Source organism: Hypanus sabinus, chromosome 10 (genome assembly GCF_030144855.1).
Source record: "Hypanus sabinus isolate sHypSab1 chromosome 10, sHypSab1.hap1, whole genome shotgun sequence".
Classification (NCBI taxonomy): Eukaryota; Metazoa; Chordata; class Chondrichthyes; order Myliobatiformes; family Dasyatidae; genus Hypanus; species Hypanus sabinus.
Window position 1 is genome coordinate 132872840 of NC_082715.1, and position 27407 is coordinate 132900246.

The 27407-nt window shown below is 38.6% G+C and overlaps 1 protein-coding gene across 3 annotated transcripts in view; it reads right to left on the bottom strand.

The window, feature by feature from the left end:
- The window catches only part of qrsl1 (glutaminyl-tRNA amidotransferase subunit QRSL1), a 51351-nt gene that overhangs the window by 23529 nt on the left and 415 nt on the right, over nt 1-27407 (bottom strand). The window contains exons 2-8 of one of the 3 annotated variants that reach the window (XM_059983016.1): nt 26352-26511; nt 22814-22889; nt 21650-21748; nt 10971-11067; nt 9724-9894; nt 5940-6115; nt 3723-3835 (exon numbers count right to left, since the gene is read on the bottom strand). In XM_059983016.1, the coding sequence (XP_059838999.1) occupies nt 3723-3835; nt 5940-6115; nt 9724-9894; nt 10971-11067; nt 21650-21748; nt 22814-22889; nt 26352-26375 (756 nt within the window). In that variant the 5' untranslated portion in view covers nt 26376-26511. The remainder of the gene's footprint in view (nt 1-3722; nt 3836-5939; nt 6116-9723; nt 9895-10970; nt 11068-21649; nt 21749-22813; nt 22890-26351; nt 26512-27407) is intronic. The other 2 variants (XM_059983015.1, XM_059983017.1) reach the window with 2 other exon arrangements.

Consider the following 27407-nt stretch of genomic DNA (forward strand, 5'->3'; position numbering starts at 1 on the left):
TCTCTCCTGTCGCTAAGGATGTTTTAAATATTGCTGTTCGGACCTTGGCAACTTCTGCACTTGCTTCCCACAGGGTCTGAGGGAACACCTTGTCAGGCCCTGGGGATTTATCCACCCTGATTTGCCTCAGGGTGGCAAACGCTCCTCCTCTGTAATCTGTACAGGGTCCATGAAGTTGATGCCACTTTGCCACACTTCTATAGACTCTGTATCCATCTCCTGAGTAAATGTAGATACAAAGAATGCTTCCATGAACTATGTTGGTTATTGATGCTTTTGATGCATTTCAGTGTATGTTTCGATGTACATATGATAAATAAAGACAATCTTTAATTAGTAAGACTTTAAATAGTTCACCCCAGTGAAGAAGCATTCTAAAGGATGACGTAACTGTCACTGACAAGAGTGGCCAAAGACAGCATAAAAACAAAAGAGAGGGCATACAATACAGCCAAAATCAGTGGGAACACAAAGGACACGGAAGCTATTAAAAACCAGCAGAAGGCAACTAAAAGAGCAATAAGGAGAGAAAAGATGAAACTGCTAGCCAATAATATAACACAGGATACCAAAAATTCTTTTGAGATATATTAAGAGAAAAAGAGAGGCGAGAGTGGATATCAGACCACTGGAAGATGATGCTGGAGAGGTAGTAATGGAGGAACAGAGAAATGGCGGACTAATTGAATGACTAATTTTGTGTCAATCTTCACTGTGGAAGACACCAGCAGCTTGCCAGAAATTTCAAAAAAATGTGCGGTCGCTATTACCAAGAAGGTGCTTAGGAAACTGATAAGTCTGAAGGTAGATAAGACATCTGGACCAAATGGACTACACTCCAGTGTTCTGAAAGAGGTAGCTGAAGAGGTTCTGGAGGCATTAGTGACCTTTCAAGAATCAATGTCACTCCACTCTTTAAGAAGGAAGGGAGACAAAAGACATCTTAGGCCAGTTAGTCTAACATCAGTGGTTGTCAAGATGTTGGAGCCCATTATTAAGGATGAGGTTTCAGGGTACTTGGAGGCACGTGGTAAAACAGGCCAAATAGCTTCCTTGAGGGGAAATCTTGCCTGATAAATCTGTTGGAATTTTCTGAGGAAATAACAGGAAGGGTAGACAAAGGAGAGTCAATGTATGTTCAAGAAACTCACACAAAGTGTTGGAGGAACACAGCAGGCCAGGCAATATCTATGGAAAAGAGTAAACAGTCGACATCTTGGGCCAAAACCCTTCATCGGGACTAGAGAAAAAAGATGAGAAGTCACACTAAGAAGGTGGTTGGTGGGGGGAGGGGGAGGGAAGATGAAGTACAAGACAGTAGGTGATAGGTGAAACTGGGAGAGGGGAAGACGTGGCAAATGGATTGGTGAAAGAGATAAAGGGCTGGAGAAGGGGAAACCTGACAGGAGAGGACAGAAAGCCATGGAAGAACGGGAACAGGGATGAGTACCAGAGTGAGGTGATGGGCAGGTAAGTAGATAGGTGAGAGAGGAAATGAGAAAGAGGAATGGTGAAGGGGGGGCAATTAGTGGAAGTTTGAGAAATCAAACTTCATGCCATCAGGTTGGAGGCCACCCAGACGGAATACAAGGTGTTGCTCCTCCAACCTGAGTGTGGCTTCAGCGTAGCTGGATAGGAGGCCATGGACTGACATATCAGACTGGAAATGGGCGGCCACTAGGAGATCCCGCTTTTTCTGGAGAATGGAGTGTAGGTGTTTGCCGAAGCAATCGCCCAATCTATGTCGCGTTTCACTGATATACAGCAGGCCACGCCAGGAACACCAGATACAGTAGATGACTCCAACAGATTCAGAGATGAAGTGCCGCCTCACCCAGAAGGACTGTTTAGGGCCCTGAATGGTGGTGAGGGACGTGGTGTAGGAGCAGGTGTGGCACTTCTTCCACTTGCCAGGATTTGTTTGTCAATAGATGTTGTTTACTTATACTTTCAGAAAGCCTTTGACAAGGTGCTTTACATGAGGCTATTAAACAAGTTAAAAGCCCATGGCTGACTGGAAAAATGCAAACACTAGGAATAATGGGGACCTTTTCTGGTTGGCTGCTGGTGACGGGTCTTGAAGAAGAGTCTTGGCTCAAAATGTTGACTGTTTATTAACTTCCATAGATGCTGCCTAACTTGCTGAGTTCCTCCATTATTTTGTGTGTGTTGCTGGTGACAAATGGTGTTGGGCCCTCTACTGTTTATGTTATATGTTAATGATCTGGATGATGGAATTGCTAGCTCTGTGGCCAAGTTTGCAGACCGTACAAAGATAGGTGGAGAGGCAGATAGTGATGAAAAGAGGTTCCAGAGGAGGTTTATCAGAATGATCTCAGGAATGAAAGGGTTAACATACGAGGAGTGCTTGATAGCTCTGGGTTTGTACTTGCTGGAATTTAGAAGAATGAGTTAGTATCCCATTGAAACTTACCTGATATTGAAAGGTCTAGATAGAGTGGATATGTAGAGGATGTTTCCTATATTGCAGGAGTCTAGGACCAGAGGGCACAGCCTCAGAACAGTCCTGAAGGGTTTGTGCCCAAAATGTTGACTGTACTTTCCTTTCCATAGATGCTGCCTGATTGGCTGAGTTCCTTCAGTACTTTGTGTGTGTTGCTCAGAATAGAGATGCCCCTTTAGAACAAAGGTGAGGAGTAATTTCTTTAGCCAGAGGATGGTGAATCTGTGGAATTCATTGCCACCGGACCACTGTGAAGTTCCAAGTCATTGGGTATATTTAATTTAATGTTGATAGGATCTTGATTACTAAGGCTGTCACAGGTTATGGTGAGAAGGCAGGAGAATGGTGTCGATAAATCAGCAATGATCGAATGGCTAAGCAGACTCTATGAGCCAAATGGCCTAATTCTTATATCTTAGCAGTCAAAGGGAGAACATGCAAACTTCATACAGTCAGCACTCAAGATTGGTAAGGATCCTGGATCACCAAAGTGGTGATGCAGTGGTTCTATTAGCAGCTTCAGAGTGCAGCCTCCTTTTTAAACCTGCAGGAACTAGAAGAGAAGTTTGCTTGATGGTGAACTTTCACTTAAAACCTGGTTTCAATTCCAGTTCACGGTGACAGGTTTTGTGTCACTGGATGGAATGGAATTAGGCAGCACCCACAAATATGGTGCTACTTCACCTAGTACAAATTGGCAATCCACTTCAGAGGGAAATTTACAACATTTGCAAATTCTGAATGCCCGATGTCAATCCCAAAGCAGGCTCTTAACCTGAAACATTGCCTTTGCCTTCGTGGGGCCTGAATGACCTGAGTTCCTCCAATAGTTTGCTCTTTTTGCTTGTGCTGTATTCTATAACCCACAACTGCCTGTAACAAGTTTGTACGTTCCCACTGTGACCTCGTGGGTTTCGTCCCACAGTCCAAAGATGTACTGGTTCGTAGATTAATTGGTCGCGTAAATTGTTCTGAGATTGAGCTGGAGTTAAGTTGGGGGCTGTTGGACAGCAAAGCTTTAAGGGTCAGAAGAACCAATTCTGCACTGTAGCTCATTGAGTAAATAAATAACAGTTCTATTACTATGAAATATTCTGCAAATTTCATGCAATCTTTTCTATCATCCTATTGTAATACCTTCCTTTGATTTGTACTTTGTAGGTGACAAAGTGCTGTGCTGTGAAACAAATTAACTGCTTTTTTCCTATTTAATTTCTAATAGTTAATTTACAACAATCCAAGTACTTATAGGACTCACCTTTGGAATTCCAACACATAGATTCCTTACATCGATCTCATCAGGTAATTCAAAGGGTTTAAATGGATCTTGTACAGTGGTGGAGTCTTTGGGATCATGGCCAGCAAGCACACCTAATGCAAGATTTATAGGCAAGTTAATGGAATCACATTTCAATGCTGGCAGTCATACAGTAGACACAATTAAATGAATAGCTGGGTTTGCAAACTATAAATATACAGGAGCTCTGTGTTGTTAAGGCAAAATTAAAAGTATGATGTTCAGAAACTGAAAAGTTTGTGCTAAGTACATACTTATACTGTACATTTTAAAGCATGTTTCATTTTTTGCTTTAGTATCCCTTCTTCCTGTTAGATTTTCTTGCACTGAAGCAAACCTGTCCTGTGCCTTCTCGGAATGTAAGAATTACTTCTTAGAAAAGGTGGACTCGGTTGCAGAATGGGGATTTGCCTTTGACAACATTGTTTTTCTTTTACATTTAGAAGAATTCAAAGTATTTTTTTTATAAAAATACCGGACTGATAATTTGGAATCTGATATGAAACATTGAATTAAATGTGTTCCAATATGAAATAAACTATTATCAGGAATTCCAGTTTACAAAAGGACATAGACAGGTTGATGCAATGTGTGCACATATGGCAGGGAAATTCAATAAAAAAAAAGACAGTAATCCATTTTGGCAGGAAGGAAGAAATTTTTAAAGGGATTGCAAAAGGAGACATACTTCCATACCCAAATGCAAATCTTTGAAATTGACAGGACAGATTAACAAAGAGTGGATAAATACATCAGAATCTTGATCTTAATAAGTGCAGGCATACAAGTGCAAATGCCAAGAGGGTATTGCATACCTCCATAAAATACTAGTTTACCCCAGCCTAGGTATTGGGACAATTAGGGAAGGGTACATGAGTTATTGACTCAAAAAGTTTCAAGGTGTTTTTTTGTGATGTGGAAAACACTGCTGGGAGATGTGGAAAGATGTTTAAAATTATTAAAGATTTAGATGAAATAATGACTCAAGATCACTCACTTTGAAGGTGAAAGAGTCAGATTTATACAACACAGCAATGGGCTTTTCCATCCAACTTGTCCTTGCTGACCAAGTTGGCTACTTGTCAGTCGCCAATTGCACGCACCTCCATAAATTCCTTTTGTAGCTCATTCTACAGATTCAACACCATCTGTGTGAAAAGTTTGCCCTCCGGGTTCCCTTTAAGTCTTTCTCTTTTCACTTTAAATCTACGAACTTCAGTTTAAGGTTCTCCTCCTTTGGGGATTAAAAAAGACTGTGTCTATTGATCTTATGTCTGATGCTCCTCGATTTTACATGCCTCCATAATGTCATTCCTTGGGCTATATACTAAGGAAAAAGTCTCAACCTATCCTGTCTCTCCTTATAACTTAAGCCTTCCAGTCCAGCTAACATCATTCATGAGAAGCTGAGATCACTAACAAGGTATGAAAAGAGAAGGAAGTACTTTAGCGACAAGATAACTACATTACTTCCCAACCTTCTGCCTGTTCCATTACCAAGTGAAGTTGATTGAACAAGTATTACCTTTGGCTTGCAGTGATAAGACATCTGACTTACTCAAACTTGTGTGCCATCTTTAATAAGTTTGTCACCAATCTTCCATTCCAGGCACAGCAGGCTTGATACAGACTTGAACTTATAACTTAGGCCAGTAGTTAAACGCAAAGTTGAGGGAATGTTTGCATTTTTGGAGTTAAGTTTGTGCCTGTCACTCTTATTACACCCCATAAGTGCTTGAAAATCAGCAGGGTGTTTAATGTTCCCCTGCATGGAAGATTTATATAACAGTGCAAATGGGATAAATAAACTCAGGAAACAGATAATTAAAAAAGTAAACAGATTTAAAAGCAGCACATATTAGTAGCTAGTTTATTGAAGAGTAGAATAATAACCTTCAAAAGTAACTCATTAAAATTTGATTAAAAGGTTTCCAAATTTGGCCATAATTGCACAAATAGGCATACAAGTTGTTTAAAGATGAGAGATCAAATAATTCATATGTCTGCAATTGATCATTTTGTAATATTATTTAATCATAATCAATAAAAATTCAGCCAAGCTCTTGAAATGTTATTTCACAGCATTGATGGAGCCTGGCCCACTCTCATTTCATTTCAAAGTCACTGAAATAAATACAAACATGAAGAGTGTTTGGAAATGCTAGTTATGTAACCTACCAAATACCGTGCTTACATCGTCTACACATCTGCTCATAATGCCAGGAACATCCATAGAATTGACCAACGGTATGAGGCCATGGCGAGACAGCAATCCGTAAGTACTCTTAAAGCCAACAATACCACAATGCGCTGCAGGATTACGTGTGGAACCACCTGTATCTGAACCTAAAGAACTGGAATAAATATTGGGTGGTTAATACTTTGCTTGTTGATTGTTTCAATTAATTATAGTAAAATATTAACTATTCACCTTTGAAGATTTTTTGATATAAGAAAGTAAACTGCAACAAAACTAGTAAATGAGAGAATAAAATAAAATTAAAACAGATAAAACCAAGTTTTATAAAATTAGTAAAGAGACCAGAAAAAACTTGAAAATTAGACAATGTACAAGTCGAACAACTGTTGGTTCTAACATGGCCTGATCATAATCCTATCACTTGAACTGCATAGAGATTACAAACAGGTCATGGCAAGTAGCTCATTATGTTAAGAATAGTGATAAGATCTGCTGCATCACTAACTCATTCAATGTGGACAAATAAACATCCATTATGTATTCACAGATCTTTCTGTTAAGAATGATATGTGACTTGTAGTATAGCATATAGTGAGCAAAACAGAATGTGACAGAATCAAAGTTATAGAAGATAGCTTATATATGTAAATGGACCACGTGGAAAAAAAACAGGTAAATTGGTTTATTATTGTCACATGTACCAAGGTACAGTGGGAACATTTGTCTTGCATTACCATTCATACAGATCAATTCATTACATCACTGCATTGTAGAGATTGTATTGAAAGCTACAAGGTAGGCAGAGGGTGGTGGGGTGACTGTTGGTAAAACATGAAATCAAACCCTTTAGAAAGAGGTGACATAGGATAGGAAGATGTAGAATCCTTGTGGGTAGAGTTAGGAAACTACAAGCATAAAGTCCCTCATGGGAGTTATATACAGACCTCTGAACAGTAGCCAGGATGTGGGATATAAATTACAACAGAAAATAGAAAAGGTATGTACAAAGGACAATGTTACAACAGTTGTGGGGGATTTCAATATGCGGGTAGATTGGGAAAATCAAGCTGGTGCTGGATCCCAAGAGAGGAAATTTGCAGAGGACTGGAGGATACCCAATGCTGTTCCATTGTTTAAAAAAGGCTCTAAGAATAACTCAGGAAATTATAGGCTAGTGAGCCTGACATCATTAGTGGGCAAGTCATTGAAAGGCATTTTATGGAATCGAATATCGAAGTATTTGGATAGACAGGGACTGATTAGGGACAGCCAACGTGGCTTTGTGCACGGTTGTTTGTGGCTAATCAGAGTTTTTCAAAGAAGGTAAAGCAGTGGATGTTGCCCACAAGGCACCTGACAAGGTCCTGCACGGGAAATTAATCCAGAAGGTTTGTTGCTCAGCACTCAAGATGCTGTAGTAAATTGGATTTGACAATGGCTTCTAGGGAGAAGCCGGAGAGTGGTAGTAGATGGTTGCTTCCCTGACTGGAGGCTTACGATTATTGGTGGTGCTGTTTGCCCTCAGTCATCTGTATCAACAAAACTGGATCAGCAAATTTGCAGATGACATCCAGATTTGGGCACAGTGGACAACAAGAAAAGGCTATCAAAGCTCGCAGCAGGATCTGGACCAGCTGGAAAAATGGGCTGAAAAAAATGGCAGTTAGAATTTAACCATATATCCATTACAGCACAGAAACAGGCCATCTCAGCCCTTCTAGTCCGTGCTGAACGCTTACACTCACCTAGTCCCACCGACCTGCACTCAGCCCATAACCCTCCATTCCTTTCCTGTCCATATACCTATCCAATTTTACTTTAAATGACAATACCGAACCTGCTTCTACCACTTCTATTGGAAGCTCGTTCCACACAGCTACCACGCTAAAGAAATTCCCCCTCATGTTACCCCTAAACTTTTGCCCCCTAACTCTCAACTCATGTCCTCTTGTTTGAATCTCCCCTACTCTCAATGGAAAAAGCCTATTCACGTCAACTCTATCTCCCTCATAATCTTAAATACCTCTATCAAGTCCCCCCTCAACCTTCTACACTCCAAAGAATAAAGGCCTAATTTGTTCAACCTTTCCCTGTAACTTAGGTGCTGAAACCCAGGTAATATTCTAGTAAATCTTCTCTGTACTCTCTCTATTTTGTTGACATCTTTCCTATAATTCGGTGACCAGAACTGTACACAATACTCCAAATTCGGCCTCACCAATGCCTTGTACAATTTTAACATTAAATCCCAACTCCAATACTCAATGCTCTGATTTATAAAGGCCAGCATACCAAAAGCTTTCTTCACCACCCTATCCACATGAGATTCCACCTTCAGGGAACTACGCACCATTATTCCTAGATCACTCAGGTCTACTGCGTTCTTCAATGCCCTACCATTTACCATGTATGTCCTATTTGGATTATTCCTACCAAAATGTAGCACCTCACACTTATCAGCATTAAACTCCATCTGCCATCATTCAGCCCACTCTTCTAACTCGCCTAAATCTCTTCTGCAAGCTTTGAAAACCTACTACATTATCCACAACGCCACCTACCTTAGTATCATCTGCATACTTACTAATCCAATTTACCACCCCATCATCCAGATCATATTTAATGACTGTAATGCAATTTTAATAAAGAATTTAATGCAGACAAGTGTGAAGTGTTGCACTTTGGGAGGACAAATCAGGTAGGACTTAAATGGTGAGCAGTATGGCACTCAGAAGTATGGTAGAACGCAGGAATATGGGAACACAGATCCATAATTCCTTGAAAGTGGCATCACAGGTAGTTAGAGTCATAAAGCCTTCATAATCAAGGTATTGATTACAGGAGTTGGGATGTTATGTTGAAGTTGTATAAGATGTTGGTGAGATTTAGTTTGGAGTACTGTGTGCTGTTCTGGTCACCCATTTACATAAAAGATATCAATAAGATTGAAAAAGTGCAGAGAAAATTTACAAGGATGTTGCCAGGACTTGAGGAGCTGAGTTGCAAGGATAGGTTGAATAGATTAGGACTTTATTCCCTGAAGCATAGAAGAATGAGGGGAGATTTGATAGAGATATACAAAATTATGGGGGGGATATAGATAAGGCAAATGCAAGCAAGCTTCTTCCACTGAGATTGAACTAAAGATCATGGGTTAAGGTTGAAAGGTAAAATGTTTAAGGTGAACTTTGGGAGAACTTTTTCACAGTGAGGATGGTGGGAGTGTGGAACAAACTGTCAGCAGAAGTTGTGGACACAGGTTCAATTTCAACATTTAAGAGAAATCAGGTTGGAAGTGGTATGGAGGTCTATGGTCTGCGTGCAGATCAATGGGACTAGGCAGGTTAATAGTTTGGCATGGACTAGATGGGCTGAAGGGCTTCATAGTGTTCTATGACTTTGTCAAGAGTCATCAAGTGAAAGTTACTAAGGGACATTACCTTGCTTTGCTTAGATACCAGGAGAATAGTGGTTTCTTAAATAAGGTGGGAACCTCATACTGAAGCAGTAAGAGATTAGAAATCCCTACAGATACCCTCACTAGCCAATCTGTGATGGATAAGTCTGCTGCATTCCTAAGCATGCTGATTAAAAAAAACATACTGCAGGTTTAACTACTGGTCTGAAGATTTAATCATTTTATTTTACTGATGATTTTGAAGTTTTTTTTAAAATTTCCAATTTAGCACTACATTTAAAAATCCACACCTTGATACTGGGGAACAGAAACTCAAGGAAAGAAAATAACACTGGAATACTCACGCAAAGCATGACAGTGAAGCAACAGCTACTGCACTACCGCCAGAGCTACCACCTGCTATTACCCAGCTGGAGTCTTCCACATCATCATCTTCAACATGCCGTTCTCTATATTGTTCAGAATATCCCCAAGGATTCCTTACTGGCCCATAGATACTATCAATACTTCCACTCCTAGGAAATTGGAATGATTTACAGTGACAGTATTAGGTGCCACAGCACATCATTTTTAACACTTCTGTGGTTTATTAAGTCTTTAACCTCCAATTAAGACATAAAAAAAATTGTAGCTGTAATGATTACAATGCCTCTAGTACAGTTAATCTGATAAGATTATATCACAGTCTACATGAAATGTCTTTGGGGAGAAAGGTTTATGCAGTAACAAGAAGACAATTGCACAAGATAGATCAGTTGTGAAGTTTCCACAGGCACCGTGGACATCAGAAACCTTCTTGATAGAGTTTTAAAAGTATACAATGTCGGAAAAACACCCATTTCTTAAATATTGAGTACCCACATCAAAATATAGTCTAAGTGAAATGTAATATCAAAAGAGGAACTGTATCTAAAAGAGGGATCTTTTTGTTCATGGTTTTAGGGAACATACAGGTTCATGAAATACTAATCATCATATAGCCAAGAGAAAAAGGATAGTGTGCAAGTTTATATCTTTGGGCATTGGTTCTTGTTGGCCTAGTGAATTCAAGAAAAATAATTTGTACTTGGATCTTTCATCGGAGTGCCAAAAACTCTATTGCTGTCTTAAGTTAGTTGCATTAAACATCTCAGTTTTCCTCTGACAAATCTATGCCATAACCTGAAAGGATCAATAAAATATGTAAAGCTAATGTAAATATAAGTCTAGTACTGGTGCCATTGATATCTAACACCAACCCTATCTGCCTATTATGGATCCTGTTCATAATTTTTTGATGAACGTCGTTTAAATAAATGCTGAGAACAGCAGCAGAAAAATTCCTGCTCCTGAGGCTGAATTTACAGAATTAGTAAATTACATTCCAAAAGGTTTCTGCACATTTCTGCTTGCAGATTAAAGTACAAACTCTTATCATCATGAATTTAGCTTTCTTCCTGTCACTGGCTTACTTTCTGCAAAGTTTGCTGGAGAACCCCACATACATTGTTATATTCCAAACAGGAATGCTTGTAAAAAGTTTTGAAAGGAATGGCAAAAACATCCTAAAGGAAGCTTTTGGTCAGGTAACCAAAGTGTGAAATCTTCTTACCCCATTGCAAATTCATCGAGATTGGTTTTTCCCATCATAACAGCACCTTGGTCCAGTAACCGCTGCACTACTGTGGCATTAAAAGGTGGAACATAACCTGGAAACAGAAACATTGCCTTATTAGCTACAATATGAGGCTGTGCATCATTTGTAAAGCTACAGTGAGTGAAAGCTATAGAATCAAATAGAACTGTTTTAAGAATGATGCAATTCTGTGAACTGTTCTTAGTGCAGCAATTGGTGAGCTGATCAAATCTGAATCCATTACGCTAAAAGCATAAAACAAAGGCTTAAAAGCTGTAAGAAATTTTGCTACAATTTGTGAGATTAGTTCATTAGTGTGACTGAAGTCAGATCAAGTCCCTTTAAGGCACAAAAACATCTGTAAGTTCAGCCATGGGAAATAAGAGAAATTATAAATATCATTAGGGTAAAGGAAAAACCCTTATAAATGTTCCCAAGAAAAAACCACACATAGAGCAAGCTTGAAGACTGAGAAAATGTCAGAATTCAAGAGAACTAAAGTACTTATGCGTAAAAGGAATGTAGGAATAAACCATAACTGAGTGAGAAACTCAAGGACTTCTATAGGCATGAAAAAAGGGGGAAAATAAAGTTAATATCGATTCCCAGGAGCAATTGTATTGGGGAATAAGGAGTTTGCCGAGAAATTGAACAATTGCTTGGTGTTAATCTCTGTAGTGGAGAAGCACAAGTCTAGAGGGAATGAGAACACAAAGAAACAGGTAGAAAAAGATCAGGAATAAGTAGGTCATTTTTGGGTTTGGCAGCTATAATTAGCAGTGTGCTACAGGATGTGCGCTGAGGCCTCAGCTTTTCACAGTCAATGATATGGATGAAAGGATCAAGTATAATGCATCCAGATTTACTGATGACACAAAGCCACATCGAAGTGGGAATGAGTTGAGGTAAAAGAGAGAATGTCATGATGGATGAGACACATTAGATGCATGAATAAAGACATGACAGATGAAATACAATGTGAAAAAATGTAAGACCATCCACTCTGGTAAAACTTTACAGAAGTACTGAGATTTCTTTGAAAGGTTTGTAGTATTCAGGGAGATCGGAGTGTCGATGTGTATAAATTATTAAGTTAACATGCAAATAGAAATCAAATGGCATGATGATTTTTATTGCAAGAGTACAAGAGTAGGAATCAGGGATGACTTACACAAGACATTGATGGGACTGTGTTGGAAATACCATATATATATATATGGTGGTGCCCTTGTCATGTGACTGGGGTTGAAGCTACACTGGACTTGAGGTGATGGTCTTGTGATGGTGGAGTGACGTCATTTTCCCGCCAGTAGAGATCATGTGACAGTTTTTTTTTACACAGGTTATAAAAGGTAGACCCCACCTTGTGAGGAGGGGCAGTTCGTGGCTGGATTTGCCAAGTTGACTTCATGCCACTGCGTGTTTTAAGTGATGACGCAGTTTAGTTGAAGGATGAAGTTTTTATCTAATGCCTAAAGTTTAAAAGGTCATTGCCAGCAGGTTCTTTATGATTCTGCTAGTTCGAGACAGTGGAGAGTGAAGATCGAAGTTCGGGTGTTAAAGATCGAGGAGAATTGCTTTCTACGGTGAAACAGGTTTCGACCTTTGTTTGATCCTTATACAGAAGGATTTCATTTGACTATCTTCATATTAATCCCTGGGTTTAACCAGAAAGGATTGAAGGTAGTGAGGAAGGAAAGGTCAGTGCTCTTAAGCCATTTTGTTTCGTAAATTCTTCGTGGGAAGTTCGACGTCGGGGATCGAGGCCAAGCGACGTGAAAGAGAATTTAAATCATCTTATAAAGTCTCTCCTTTTAAATGGACTGTGAGCATATCGAACTTCTGGCAATACCACTTTAAAGAACTGTTTTTGCAATATCGCTTTAAGAACTGTTTGAGCTGCCGCACCGCAGTTTGTTTCCGGTTATGTTAGTGTTTGTTTACTTTTGGGGGGTTTGTTTTCTGTGTTTAATAAACGTGTTGTTTGTTATAAAAAACCCTTGCCGAACTCATAGATTTATTGTTGCCTGAATACGTAACATTAAATATGGGGGCTGTGTCTGGATTGGATCGTTTGAGCTTAAATGCTTGCTGACTTTTGAATCGGTGTTTTGGAAACGGGGATTACTCGGTTCTTTTGTTTGGCTTGTGGTATTCGGCAGCAATGAATATTGATGAGTTTCTGGCTTCGCCAGCTGTGGAGGTGTTGGCGATGGCGAAAATAACTGAGGTGTTTGAGATAGCTAGTAGGTTGCAACTTAAAGGTATTTTGACGACTACATCTAAGGCTGTTATACAGAGAAAAATCGCGTCACACTATGTGGTCTCGGGCGTTTTTGATGATTTGGTTTTAGAGTTGTTTCCAATAAGTAATCTGGAGATGCAGTTGCAAATCGAACAAATGAAATTGGAGCGTTGTAAATTGGAGGCGGAACAAAAGCAGAGAGAATTTGCATATGCAATGGAGGAATTAAGGTCTGGGAATCAGTCTTCTGGTTCAAGAAAACTGTTTGTTGCTAGTCAAGAAATTAAATTGGTCCCTCCATTTAGTGAAACAGAAGTGGAAAGGTATTTTCAACATTTTGAAACTATTGCTCAGATGTCACAGTGGCCGAAAGATAAATGGTCAGTGTTGTTACAGAGTGTAATTAAAGGTAAAGCACAACAAGTTTACACAGCTTTAACAGCTGCGCAAGCACTTGATTATGATATTGTAAAGATGCATATCTTGAACGCATATGAATTAGTCCCAGAAGCTTATAGGGAAAGATTCAGAAGTTTGAAAAAGTCTGTGGAAAAAACTTATGTGGAATTTGCCTATGATAAAGCAATGTGTTTTGAGAGATGGGTTTCTTCTAAAAATGTAAATGGGGACTATGATACATTGAGAGAGCTGATTTTAATGGAGGAATTTAAAAGAAGCATTCCTGTTGAAGTAAGGACTTACTTGAATGAGAAGGATACTGATAAATTGCAGGACTGTGCTGGATTAGCTGATGAGTATGTTTTAATTCACAAGAATAAATTTCCTCAGGGCAGAATTTTTAAGAGGAAAAATAACATGGAGATTCAAGGTAAATCAGAAATTAAATCAGAGGTTAATGAGAAAGTTAATGAGAAAGGAAAGCCTGTGAAGGAAAGACAGTTTGGTCTTTTTTGTAACTATTGTAGGAAGCCTGGCCATGTAATAGCTAACTGTTTCAAATTGAAAAAGAAAGAGAAGGAAGCAGTTCCAGATGCTTGTGTGCAAAATACTGAAGCACCTGTAAAGTTACAGGGTTTGATAAACACAAATGAGGCTTTGTTAGAGTCTGACCAAGTTAAAAAGGGATATGATCATTTTATAACTGAAGGGTTTGTATCCTTGAAAGAAGGATCTACTCTGGTGCCAATAAGAATCCTTAGGGATACTGGTGCTTCTCAATCATTGATGTTAGACAGTGTGTTGAAGTTTAATGAAGAGTCTGATACTGGTGAGGTAAATTACATAAGAGGTGTTGGGAGTGATTTTATGCCTGTACATTTACATAAAGTAAATTTAAAGTCAGGGTTAGTTACAGGATTTGTTAAAGTAGGATTACAGCATAGCTTACCTGTGAAGGGTATTTCTTTATTGTTAGGTAATGACTTGGCAGGTGGACAAGTTTTTCCTGAAGTGCATTTGACAATGGAGTCAGAGGAACCAGAGTTGAATTCTAACACAGATTCTTCCTGTGTTGTGACTAGAGCTATGGCTAAAAAGATTGATGCACAGAATGAGGTTGTTACTCAGGACTGTTCAGTCAGGATTCGAGTTTTGAAGATGTGTCAGAGACTTTCTTATCTTCGTTGTTTGATCAAGATTCTTGGAGTAAGTCTGACTATAAAGATTTATCTCTGTCTCGGAAGGAGATGATAGCAGAGCAGAATAGAGACTCTGAGATTATAAAATTAAGAGAGCAGGTTTTACTAGATAGTGAAATTGATAAGGTGCCAGTAGGATATTACTTGGAAAAAGGAGTGTTGATGAGGAAGTGGAGATCGCCTACGATTCCTGCAAGTGAGGATTGGAATGTTGTTTACCAGGTAGTTGTCCCGAAAGTTTATCGAAATGAGATTTTGACTTTAGCTCATAGTGTGCCTTTAGGTGGACATCAAGGGGTAAGGAAAACTGTGGACCAGATTTTAAAGCATTTTTACTGGCCTGGTCTAAGAAAAGATGTGGCGATGTTTTGTAAAACGTGCCATACTTGTCAAATTGTGGGTAAACCAAATCAGGTTACACCAGTAGCTCCATTACAACCTATCTCAGCATTCGGTGAACCATTTTCTAAAGTTATTGTAGATTGTGTTGGTCCATTACCAAAGACAAAAACTGGTTATCAGTATTTGTTGACTATCATGTGTACTTCGTCTAGGTTTCCAGAGGCAGTACCACTTAGGAATATAAAAGCTAGAACTGTGACAAAGGCCCTTATAAATTTTTTTTACTTATTTTGGATTACCTAAGGAGATACAAACTGATCAAGGCAGTAATTTTATGTCTGGATTGTTTCAACAGATAGTTTATAAATTGGGAGCTAAGCAAATCACTTCGTCTGCATACCATCCAGAATCGCAGGGTGCCTTGGAGAGGTTTCATTCTACCCTCAAGAATATGATTAGGACATTTTGTGTGGAAAATGAAAGTGACTGGAATGAGGGTATAAACTTACTTCTGTTTGCAGTAAGGGAATCGGTACAGGAATCTTTAGGTTTTAGTCCATTTGAACTTGTGTTTGGGCATAGAGTTAGAGAACCTTTAGCTTTATTGAATTCCTTACTAATGTGGATTAGTAAGGAAGTATACACTAATTTGTTGGACTATGTTTTGAAATTTAAGGACAGGTTACATAAAGCTTGTAGCTTAGCTAAGAAAAATTTAAAGTTGGCTCAGGAGAAAATGAAGACTTGGTATGATAAAGAAGCTAGGATGAGGATGTTTAAGCCTGGAGATAAGGTGTTGGTTTTTTTCCCAGTGCAGACAAATCCTTTACAAGCTAGATTTCATGGTCCGTATGAAATTGTGTCTAAAATCAATGATGTGGATTACGTGATAAGAACTCCAGATCGTAGAAGATCAACACAACTTTGCCATATAAATATGCTGAAACCATATTTTGAGAAACAATCTGATACTGTGACTGTTGTGGTTAGTGAGAGTGAGTTTGATTTAACTAGGAACATGATAGATGATTCATCTGACTTTCATTCTAAATCCAACATTGTTTCTGTTAGGTTACCAAATTCAACCATTCTGGAAAATATTGATGAAAAATTAGCATATTTACAGTTAGAGCAGAAACAACAAATGAAGGAGTTAATTTTTAAGTATAAGGAGTTGTTTCCAGATGTTCCGAGAAGGACTACTATAGCTTCACATGATGTAGATGTTGGAGATGCCAAACCTATTAAACAACATCCATACAGGATGAACATGGAAAAATGTGAACTTGCTGAGAAAGAAATTGAATATATGTTAGAGAATAATATCATTAGACATTCTAACTCGAATTGGAGTTCGCCATGTGTTATGGTGCCAAAACCAGATGGTAGTATTAGGTTTTGTACGGATTATAGGAAGGTGAATGCTGTAACGAAAACAGATGCATATCCAATTCCTAGAGTAGATGATTGTGTAGATAAAGTTGGAAAAGCAAAGCTCCTTACAAAGATTGATTTATTGAAAGGGTATTGGTGTGTTCCATTAACGGACAGAGGTAGAGAGATTTCTGCATTTGTAACTCCATCTGGGTTATATGAGTATAATGTTCTTCCATTTGGGATGAAGAATGCCCCAGGTACTTTCCAGTGGATGATTAACTCTGTGATTAAGGGATTGAAAGATACTGATGCTTATATTGATGATTTAGTGACAGGAAATGATACTTGGGAAGCACACATTATTGCGATGGAGAAATAGTTTGAAAGGCTTTCAAAAGCTAACTTAACTATTAATTTAGCTAAGAGTGAATTTGGACACACCACTGTGACTTACCTTGGTTATGTTGTGGGTCAAGGTAAGGTAGCTCTTGTTCAGGCAAAAGTTCGGGCAATTTTAGAGATTCCCACTCCAACGGGGAAAAAAACTCTCAGAAGATTTTTGGGAATGGTAGGATATTATCGGAAATTTTGTAAGAATTTTGCTAATGTTGCCCTTCCATTAACTAACCTTCTGCAGAAGAATGAGAAGTTTGTATGGACGGTGCCTTGTCGAGAAGCATTTGAAAAATTGAAAACAATGATATGTCAACAACCTGTGCTTAAGGCACCTGACTTTGAAAAACCTTTTTCATTGGCTGTGGATGCTAGTGATGAGGCTGCAGGAGCAGTATTAATGCAAAGGAATGAGGGTGATGAGGTTGATCATCCAGTAGCTTACTTTTCTAAGAAATTTAATAAGCATCAAAGAAACTATTCGACAATAGAGAAAGAATTGTTATCTCTTGTTTTAGCTTTGGAATATTTTGAGGTATATGTTGGTACAACTCAAAAACCACATTGTTTACACTGATCAAAATCCATTAGTTTTTCTAAGATGAAAAACAAAAACAGAAGATTATTAAATTGGAGTTTGATGTTACAAGAGTACAATATTGTGATAACTCATATTAAAGGTAAAGATAATGTGGTTGCTGATTGTCTATCTCGATGTTGAATGTACACTGTAATTTTTTTTATGGAGTGGTTTTTTTTCAATTGTAACACTCCTACTGTATTGTGAGTTATAAGCTGTTATATGATGGTATTGTATATTGTGTATTTTATAAAATTTATACCTTTGTTTTTCTTGTAAGCAATTGTTAAAAATTTTTGTTCTTGTCAGACCAAAAATGTTTTTTTTGGAGGGAGGTGTTACGTACTCGTGACACATGACAGTGGTGCCCTTGTCACGTGACTGGGGTTGAAGCTATACTGGACTTGAGGTGATGGTCTTGTGATGGTGGAGTGACGTCATTTTCCCGCCAGTAGAGATCATGTGACAGGGTTTTTTTTTTACAGGTTATAAAAGGTAGACCCCACCTTGTGAGGAGGGGCAGTTCATGGCTGGATTTGCCAAGTTGACTTCATGCCACTGCGTGTTTTAAGTGATAAGGCAGTTTAGTTGAAGGATGAAGTTTTTATCTAATGCCTAAAGTTTAAAAGGTCATTGCCAGCAGGTTCTTTACAATTCTGCTAGTTCGAGACAGTGGAGAGTGAAGATTGAAGTTCGGGTGTTAAAGATCGAGGAGAATTGCTTTCTACGGTAAAACGGGTTTCGACCTTTGTTTGATCCTTATACGGAAGGATTTCGTTGACTATCTTCGTGTTAATCCCTGGGTTTAACCAGAAAGGATTGAAGGTAGTGAGGAAGGAAAGGTCAGTGCCTTTAAGCCGTTTCGTTTCGTAAATTCTTCGTGGGAAGTTCGATGTCGGGGATCGAGGCCAAGCGACGTGAAAGAGAATTTAAATCGTCTTATAAAGTCTCTCCTTTTAAATGGATTGTGAGCATATCGAACTTTTGGCAATACCACTTTAAAGAACTGTTTTTGCAATATCGCTTTAAGAACTGTTTGGGCTGCCGCACCGCAGTTTGTTTCCGGTTACGTTAGTGTTTGTTTACTTTTGGGGGGTTTGTTTTCTGTGTTTAATAAACGTGTTGTTTGTTATAAAAAACCCTTGCCGAACTCATATATTTATTGTTGCCTGAATACGTAACTATATATATATATATATACAGCTTTCCTACCTATGAAAGGTTGTATTTGCAAATGAGGGAGTATAGCAAAAGTTCATCAGATTGAAACACGGAATAGTTGTCATAAGGACTAACTAAACAGAATGGTCTTGTACTTTCTTGAGTTTATAAGAATGAATGGAGCTTCACATAGCGTATGAAGGGATTATGCTTCCCTTGCCCATAATGTCTAAAAAAAGAGTACAGACTCAAAATGCAGGTTCAGGAATTCAAAACAGGGTTGAAAAGCAATTGCTTCTCTATGGCAATAGTGAATCCTTGTAAATTGTCTACCAAAGATGCTATGGAGACAGTCACTGAGTATATTCAAGAAAAGGCAGGTAGATTTTTAGATGTTAAGAGAATCAAGGAATGGTAATAAAGTAGTGCTGTGAAAGATCAACCACCACTTTAATGAATGGCAAATCAGACATGGTGAGAAGAATGGGGTACTCTTTCTTTCCTTCTTAAATTAGTTCCATTAAACAGAAAAGCTTTATTTATTTATTTGACATACAGCACAGAGAAGGCCCTTCCGCCTTCAAGCTGAGATGCCCAGCAATTCCCCAACTTAATCCTAGCCTAATTACGGGGCAATTTACAATGACCAATTAACCTACCAACTGGTACATCTTTGGTCTATGGGAGGAAACACACACGGTCACTGGGAGAACGTACAAACTCCTTACAGGCACTGGTTGGAATTGAACCCATATCGCCGGCACTGTAAAGCACTGTGCTAAATACTATGTTACCAAGCTGCTTAAAATGTATAACTTAAATTTATTACATGCTTTCAACGTTTCAGTCCATCCTTCTGTTAAACAAGCTGCTAAATTTGGGATATATTTAGATTATCTCCAAATCTCAGAATACAATTAATGGACACTTTCAGCCGACCTTTTAGATTTAGTATTTAAAGTCAAGTATTTCAAGACAGTTGAGAAACAATTTTGAACTCTTAAGTGAAATGACTACAGAATGAATGAGATAGTTAAAGGATTTATTTATTGTAGTATGCCTGACATATTTTATACTTTGAAAGGCTATGCATTAAGTCATTAGCTAAGCATCAATTTAACGGAATATAGTTCATTGCAGAAAAGGTTAATAACTTGGACTGATAAATAACTTTATTACAGTTTGAAAAAAGTAATAGCTTCTCACCAGTTCAAAAATTCAGAAATGACTCTAATTTGATCATATTTAAACTGAGCTCAATCTTAGCTGCGTGACAGTGGAGTTCTGCACTAATGACTTATCTCAGTTATTGGGAGGATTGTGTAAGAAAAAGAGAAATTATCATAATAAATAAAGGCAACGATAGTCTTATTGATGGCCAGTAGCTGTGGGTAAGAACAATGCAAAGCTCAACTATGACATATCCCTCTTCCCCCCTCCCCCCATTTCTTCTGCAAATATTGACTTGCTCTTTACTGATTGGCAGCAATTTATAAGCACATCTGGAGGACTATGAAATTCACCTCAATACCCGAAGTGGTGGGTAGCAGTAAAAAGAAAGCAAGCCCAGATTTCTTTTGGAGGAATCCACTGCAGCTATTTTTCAGAATATCTCCAACCTTCCTTCACATACTTTTTTTTAGCTCATATACCAACTATCACTGGGGAACTCTCGGCTTCTGGCAGTACCAATCTTGAGTGAGTCACTAGGACTTGTACAGAGTTGACAGATCACATGTGATAACCCATGACTCCGCAATCAACAGTAATTAGATGCTTTCACGTGTCTGAAATAGCATTTGGTTAAGAACTGAAAAATTTAGAAAACAGATTTTAAAATTACAAGCAACAGCTCCTTTCAACAACATTTCTTTAAGTTAGAAATAGAGGGTTGTTTCAAATTCTGGCTCAATGTTTTCTCCTTATTAATCTTGACAGTGTAAAGCAGCAAACTGTTTTACATGCACTGTTAATTGAACTGACTGTCTCTGTACCCAAGAGCTCTCTTGGTTGACAGAGTACGTTATCCCTCTACAGAACAGAATTCATCAAATTGGAAACTGTGAATATTTGTTCGGACATTTGGATCAGGATAATAAACTGTTTAACATTATGAGCTTTTCCATCTCCTGACTGGTTAACATCTGACACTCTGCTCACTGTAGCTCCATAAAGCTAAAACTGCAATGTTTTAAGAAACCAATAGTTAAGTATAATATTTCTGGATCAATAGCCAAAGAATTCTGTTACTGTTGTTGTGTGAATGAAGTCACTGGAGATAATTGCTTGTACGTACAAACCAGCTTCTTTATTTGCCAAAACGAGGTACAGCAGGCATCGGTCAAAAGGTCTGGCTGGTCCAACATGGAGCTGGATATTTTATGTGCCAAACATTAAAGGACAACCCCATATTTACAATGTATGGACAGTGCCTTCTTTGAAACTACATACAACCTTCACACCTCCTGATTCACATCCCCACCACAGACATCCGAATGAATGTTAATCAGCATTGTCTAGTCTGGGATTCATAGCTTTTAAGAACCCACTGTTCAGAGCTGCACTCCAAATTAAATGCACAATACATTTTCAGATGTGAAAACTGGTAGCCAAAGTCAATTGCTAAATGTGTATGTTTTAAACCAAAAAAAAAATCACAAACAGTTACAAATATGAATGATGGACTTTGTAGTGTTAAATTGTTAGCTGCAACATTCTGAGTAACAGGTAATTTCTAGAAAGCAAATACTGCTCAGCAGAATATTGGTAAATCAAATATAGTAATGTACTAACTCTTAAGGACAGATTGTGAACAGAATATTCAACCACAAAGAATACTTAAGACATTGAGGATTACATAAATATTAAAATTGATTCATTGATGCCATATCTTCCTCCCACTGTTTATTTCAATTTGATTGCTTCAAATGGATTCAAACTGACTTTTAAAAATCTTTACCTTTTAACATATTTGATGCACATGTTGTCTCAATACCAGCAGTGCTGAAGTTATCTTTAACGGCAACTGGAACCCCATCTAATGGACCTAAAGGGTTTCCTGAGTGCATATTAATAAATAATGTTAATACAATGAAACACAGATTACCTAGTCAAAAAATCGTTATTTATCAAAGTTAAGAAACAAATGTCAGGTGATGCCTTAAGCACGATAGCTGAAAGCAGCAGTTCATGTTTTCTTGACTGATTAGTAGGACGTGGAAACATAGAAAAGTAGGCGATTCACAGTTGATGTACTATAAAATACAATAAAAATCCTCTGTATCAGTACTGTATTCCCAATCTCTCCCTTACCCAAACCTACCTTCTTTTTAAATAACTTCAGAAACATGCACTCCGCTGCCATCTGTGGTAAAGAATTCCACAGCTTCACCATTCTGAATAAACATTTTCTTCATCTCAGAGCTAAATATCTTACCCAATATCCTAACCCCCATCAGAGGAAACAATCATCCCTGCATTTCACCTGCCAGAATTTTATACACTATTTTATTCTCCTTACTCAAGAAAGGTGTTTTTTTTTACTTCTGAGGGAGTTTAACCAAGCTTGATTGGACTGATTCCTATGATGCAAAACTCTCATACAAGAGGAGATTTGGTTAACTTTGTGTTCATTAGCATTTAGAAGAATGAGATTTCATTGAAATCATGTCATCAAGGTTATTGCCACAAGCACAAGCAGGCTTTAGATGGGACTGTACCTCACTGACTTGATTCTTCTACACTTTAATAAACTTATCCAAAGTTAACCAAAACCCTCCTTTTGTAGAAGTTCTCCATCCTATGAATCAGCCTGAACAACCATTGTTAAACTTCTTCTGTGGAAAATATATCCTTCTTGGGGAAATAGGGCAAATCCACACCTGGTACTCCAGGTGTGGTCCACCAAGGCTCTGTGCAACAATACTCTTGCTCCTGTACCCGAGATATCATGTAATGAAGGAAAACATCAACTTGCCTTAACTACATGTTTACTATTAGCAACTGGTGTATGGGGATACTGTACTCAGATCCCCCTGTAGATCAACACTTACCAGTTTATTGCTATTTAAATAATACACTGCCTTTCCAATATTCCTATTGAAATGAGTAACCTCACACTTATCCATGTTATTCTGCACTTGCCGGTTACTCAACTTGTCCAAATTGCCTTGAAGCCTCTTGGATTCCCTCGCAAAACCCTGAACCAATGTGGCATCATTGGCAAATATAGAAATATATTTAGTTCCCTCATCTAAAAAAACTGATGTACTTTGTTAATAGCTGGGGCCCAAACACCAATTACTGCGGTACCCTATGACAAACACCTGTCACCCAAAACTAGTTCCTTTTATTCCTATTCTGAAACTTCTGTCAAACAAATTTCAATCATACAAGCATATGACCCCCTCAAAATACAGACTCTCCTTTGGCACACCAACATTTTAAATTATAATTTATCTAATGCCTTCTGAAAACTTAAATACACTACTTAGTGGTTTCTAATATATTCCACTAATTACGTCCACCTAAAACAATGGTAGATTTGCCAGACACGATTTCCCTATCATAAAATCTATTTTGACTTTAGAACATAGAATAGTACAGCACATTACAGGCCCTTCGGCCCACAATGTTGTGCCCACCCTTAAACCCTGCCTCCTGCATATCTTCCCCCACCCCACCTTAAATTCCTCCATATACCTGTCTAGTAGTCTCTTAAATTTCACTAGTGTATCTGCCTCCACCACCGACTCAGGCAGTGCATTCCGCGCACCAACCACTCTCTGAGTGAAAAACCTTCCTCTAATATCCCCCTTGAACTTCCCATCCCTTACCTTAAAGCCATGTCCTCTTGTACTGAGCAGTGGTGCTCTGGGGAAGAGGTGCTGGCTATCCACTCTATCTATTCCTCTTAATATCTTGTATACCTCTATCATGTCTCCTCTCACCCTCCTTCTCTCCAGAGTAAAGCCCTAGCTCCCTTAATCTCTGATCATAATGCATACACTCTAAACCAGACAGCATCCTGGTAAATCTCCTCTGTACCCTTTCCAATGCTTCCACATCCTTCCTATAGTGAGGCAACCAGAACTGGACATAGTACTCCAAGTGTGGTCTAACCAAAGTTTTATAGAGCTGCATCATTACATCACGTCTCTTAAACTCTATCCCTTGACTTATGAAAGCTAACACCCCATAATCTTTCTTAACTACCCTATCTACCTGTGAGGCAACTTTCAGGGATCTGTGGACATATACCCCCAGATCTCTCTGTTCCTCCACACTACCAAGTATCCCGGCATTTACTTTGTACTCTGCCTTGGAGTTTGTCCTTCCAAAGTGTACCACCTCACACTTCTCTGGGATGAACTCCATCTGCCACTTCTCAGCCCACTTCTGCATCCTATCAATGTCTCTCTGCAATCTTTGACAATTCTCTACAGTATCTACAACACCACCAACCTTTGTGTCATCTGCAAACTTGCCAACCCATCCTTCTACCCCCACATCCAGGTTGTTAATAAAAATCACAAAAAGTAGAGGTCGCAGAACAGATCCTCGTCTAGTGACACTTGTGATTAGCCACAACCCTCCAGTCTGAATGTACTCCCTCCACCACGACCCTCTGCTTTCTGCAGGCAAGCCAATTCTGAATCCACCTGGCCAAACTCCCCTGGATCCCATGCCTTCTGACTTTCTGAATAAGCCTACCATGTGGAACCACCTGATATATCCTGTTATCACGATATTTAAGTGTGTTGGTGCATGGCTGAGTGATTAAGGCATTGGACTAGTAATCTGAAGGTCGCTAGTTCGAGCCACAGCTATGGCAGCGAGTTGTGTCCTTCAGCAAGGCACTTAACCACACATTGCTCTGGTGACGTCACTGGTGCCAAGCTGTTATCAGCCCTTGCCCTTCCCTTGGACAACATTGGTGGCGTGGAGACAGGAGACTCACAGTATGGGCAACTGCCGTTCTCCCATACAATCCTGCCCAGGCCTACGCCCTGGAAACTTTCCACGGTGCAAATCCATAGTCTCTCGAGACTAACGGATGCCTATTTTTTTTTTTTATAATTTTCAATCAGCATTTTTCCCACTTCAAGTGTGATTTATTAATTAATTTAATAATAATAATAATAATAATAATAAATAATAATTTATTTATTAATTTGCATTTCAGTTTTTCCTCTCTACTGTTTTAAATATTGGGATTATATTTTCCATCCTCTACTCTGAAGAAATCCAAGGCAGCTTAGAAAGTGACACCCAATGCATCTATTAGTTCTATACCTACTCTTTCAATATTTAGGATGCAGATCATCAGCTCATGGGGATTTTTAGTGTGGTTAATTTCTTTAGAACTTTTTTTGACTGATTCTAAATTCTTTAAATTCTTTTCACTCTTTTCTTGTTTTCTTAGCAATTTCTGGGAGGTTACTTGTGTCCTCTTCCGTGAAGACAAATTAAACTATATAGTTAATTGTTCTGCTTTTTCTGTATTTCCGATTATAAATTCCCTAATTTCTGACTGCAAGGCACTTGCATCTGTCTCCATAAATTATTTTTTTCTCTCTGCACAACTTTATTAAAACTTTACCAGTCCATTTATGGTTCTAATCACAAACAAGAAAATATGCAGTTGCTGGAAATCCACGCAACTCACACAAAATACTAGAGGAACTCAGCAGGTCAGGCATCTATGGAAGAGTACAGACAATGTTTCTGGCCGAGACCTTTTAGCAAGACTGATGAAGGGGCTCGGCCTGAAATGTCTACCGTATTCTTTGCATAGATGCTGCCTGGCCTGCTGAGTTCATCCAGCATTTTGTGTGTGTCACTTATGATTCTAGTAAGTTTATTCTCATATGATTTTTAGTTACTGGCATTCCAGCTTTTTGCTTAAAAGAATGAACAGTTGTGGCTTCAAGCCTCACAACAGGACTGAAGGTTCAAATAGTTACAGTGAGCGCTACATTAGTGGAGCTTCTGACCTTTGATGAAGTTCTGCCTGCCTTTTCATAAAGATGTGAAAGATACCGGCGTGAATAAAATTTTGTACAGTGTAATTAGAAGATGCTGCTTTTTTTCTGTTGCTTCGGTCAACATTTCTTTTAGAACTAACACTACAAAGAAACGTATTATCCAGTTAATTATCTCCTGGGACCATTACACTTGCAAATGAAAAACAGGGCTGCTTTTGAAAAGTAATTAATTCGACTGATCCTTTGACATAAATGTTACAACACAAAGGAGCTTTTCTCTCTTCTAACATTTCTGCATTTCGTCTGCAGTTACTTTAAGCGTACGAAAATTAGTATTAATAATTGAAGTCTCAATGGCTAGTAAATAAATTGATTAGAAACATTAGTATCAAATATCCTGATGAAGGATCTCGGCGTGAAACGTTGACTGTTTACTCTTCTATAGATGCTGCCTGTCCTGCTGAGTTCATCTAGCATTTTGCATGTGAACCTTTTATTTTGACAAGCACGGTCACAGAAAGCAAAGTGAAAATTAAAACTGTACTCAGTCAAACATGGATAAAGTGAAAGAATGGCTTGTTCCAAAAACATAAGATGGCAAGTTTTGAAAGGTGTATCAAGTGTATATGAAAGAAATGTTCATGCAATGAAGTTGGGGATAAGTTTTGAAATTACCTCTCTGCAGTCTTTCCTCTGCATCTGCAGCCTGTTTCAGGGCTTGCTCCTCAGTGACAGTAACATAGGCATTCAAAACTTTTGTTTTCCTGATTAAAGACAGACATCTCTGGCACAGCTCAGTCGGACTAATTCGCCCTTGCCTTAAAGCTAGGGAAACCTACAATTTTAATAATACATGTTAATAGGCTACATTAACCTTACATATTAACATGGATAGGATAAGAAAACACCATCTAAAAGCTTAATTTTCTTCTATCCAATGAGGTTTCATAGCAGCCATTTCCCAAAAAGGTTTTTATTTAAGTCCCCAGCATTCTATCATTACATATACAAATTTTAAAGTGGATAATTTTAGATTTCTTAAAAAGGGGGAAATTGGCCATGAGGCCCATCATTTAGACAGAGACATAGAACAGTACAACACAGGAGCAGGCCATTCAGTCCACAATGTTGTGCCAAACCAGCATGTATTTGCCTCTGCCACCATACCAGGCAGCGCATTCCAGGCATCTGTGAGTGAAAAGCTTACCCCTCACTACCCCTTTGAACCCTAAGCTTTCTCAGCTTGAATGCATACCCTCTGGTCTGAGACAGTTCAACTCTTAGAAACCAGACTGTCCTTGTCTACTCTATCCATGCCTCTCGTAATCTTATAAGCCTCTATCAGATCTCCCCTCAGCCTCCACTTGCTCTGGAGAAAACAACCCAAGTTTATCCAGCCTCTCAAAACCAGGCAGAATAAGCCCATAACAAATCCAGCAGCTTGTGTGATTTGTTGCGTAACAACAACCTTGAGTGCACTCAACGATGATGCATTCACATTCATAAAGGAGAATTTCCAGCCATTTGAATTTTAAAAACAAAGCTGCAGCTCATATCCTGAGATGAAGCCTTACGAGTTCTAGATTCTCCAGGTAGGAGAAATAACCTTTATGCATCAATCCTGTCAGTTGCTTACAGATTCTTATGCTGCAATATAATTACACTTGTCTTGTAAACCTCTGCGAGTATGGGCCACTCTCAATTTCTCAGTGAAGGACAATTCCTCAACCA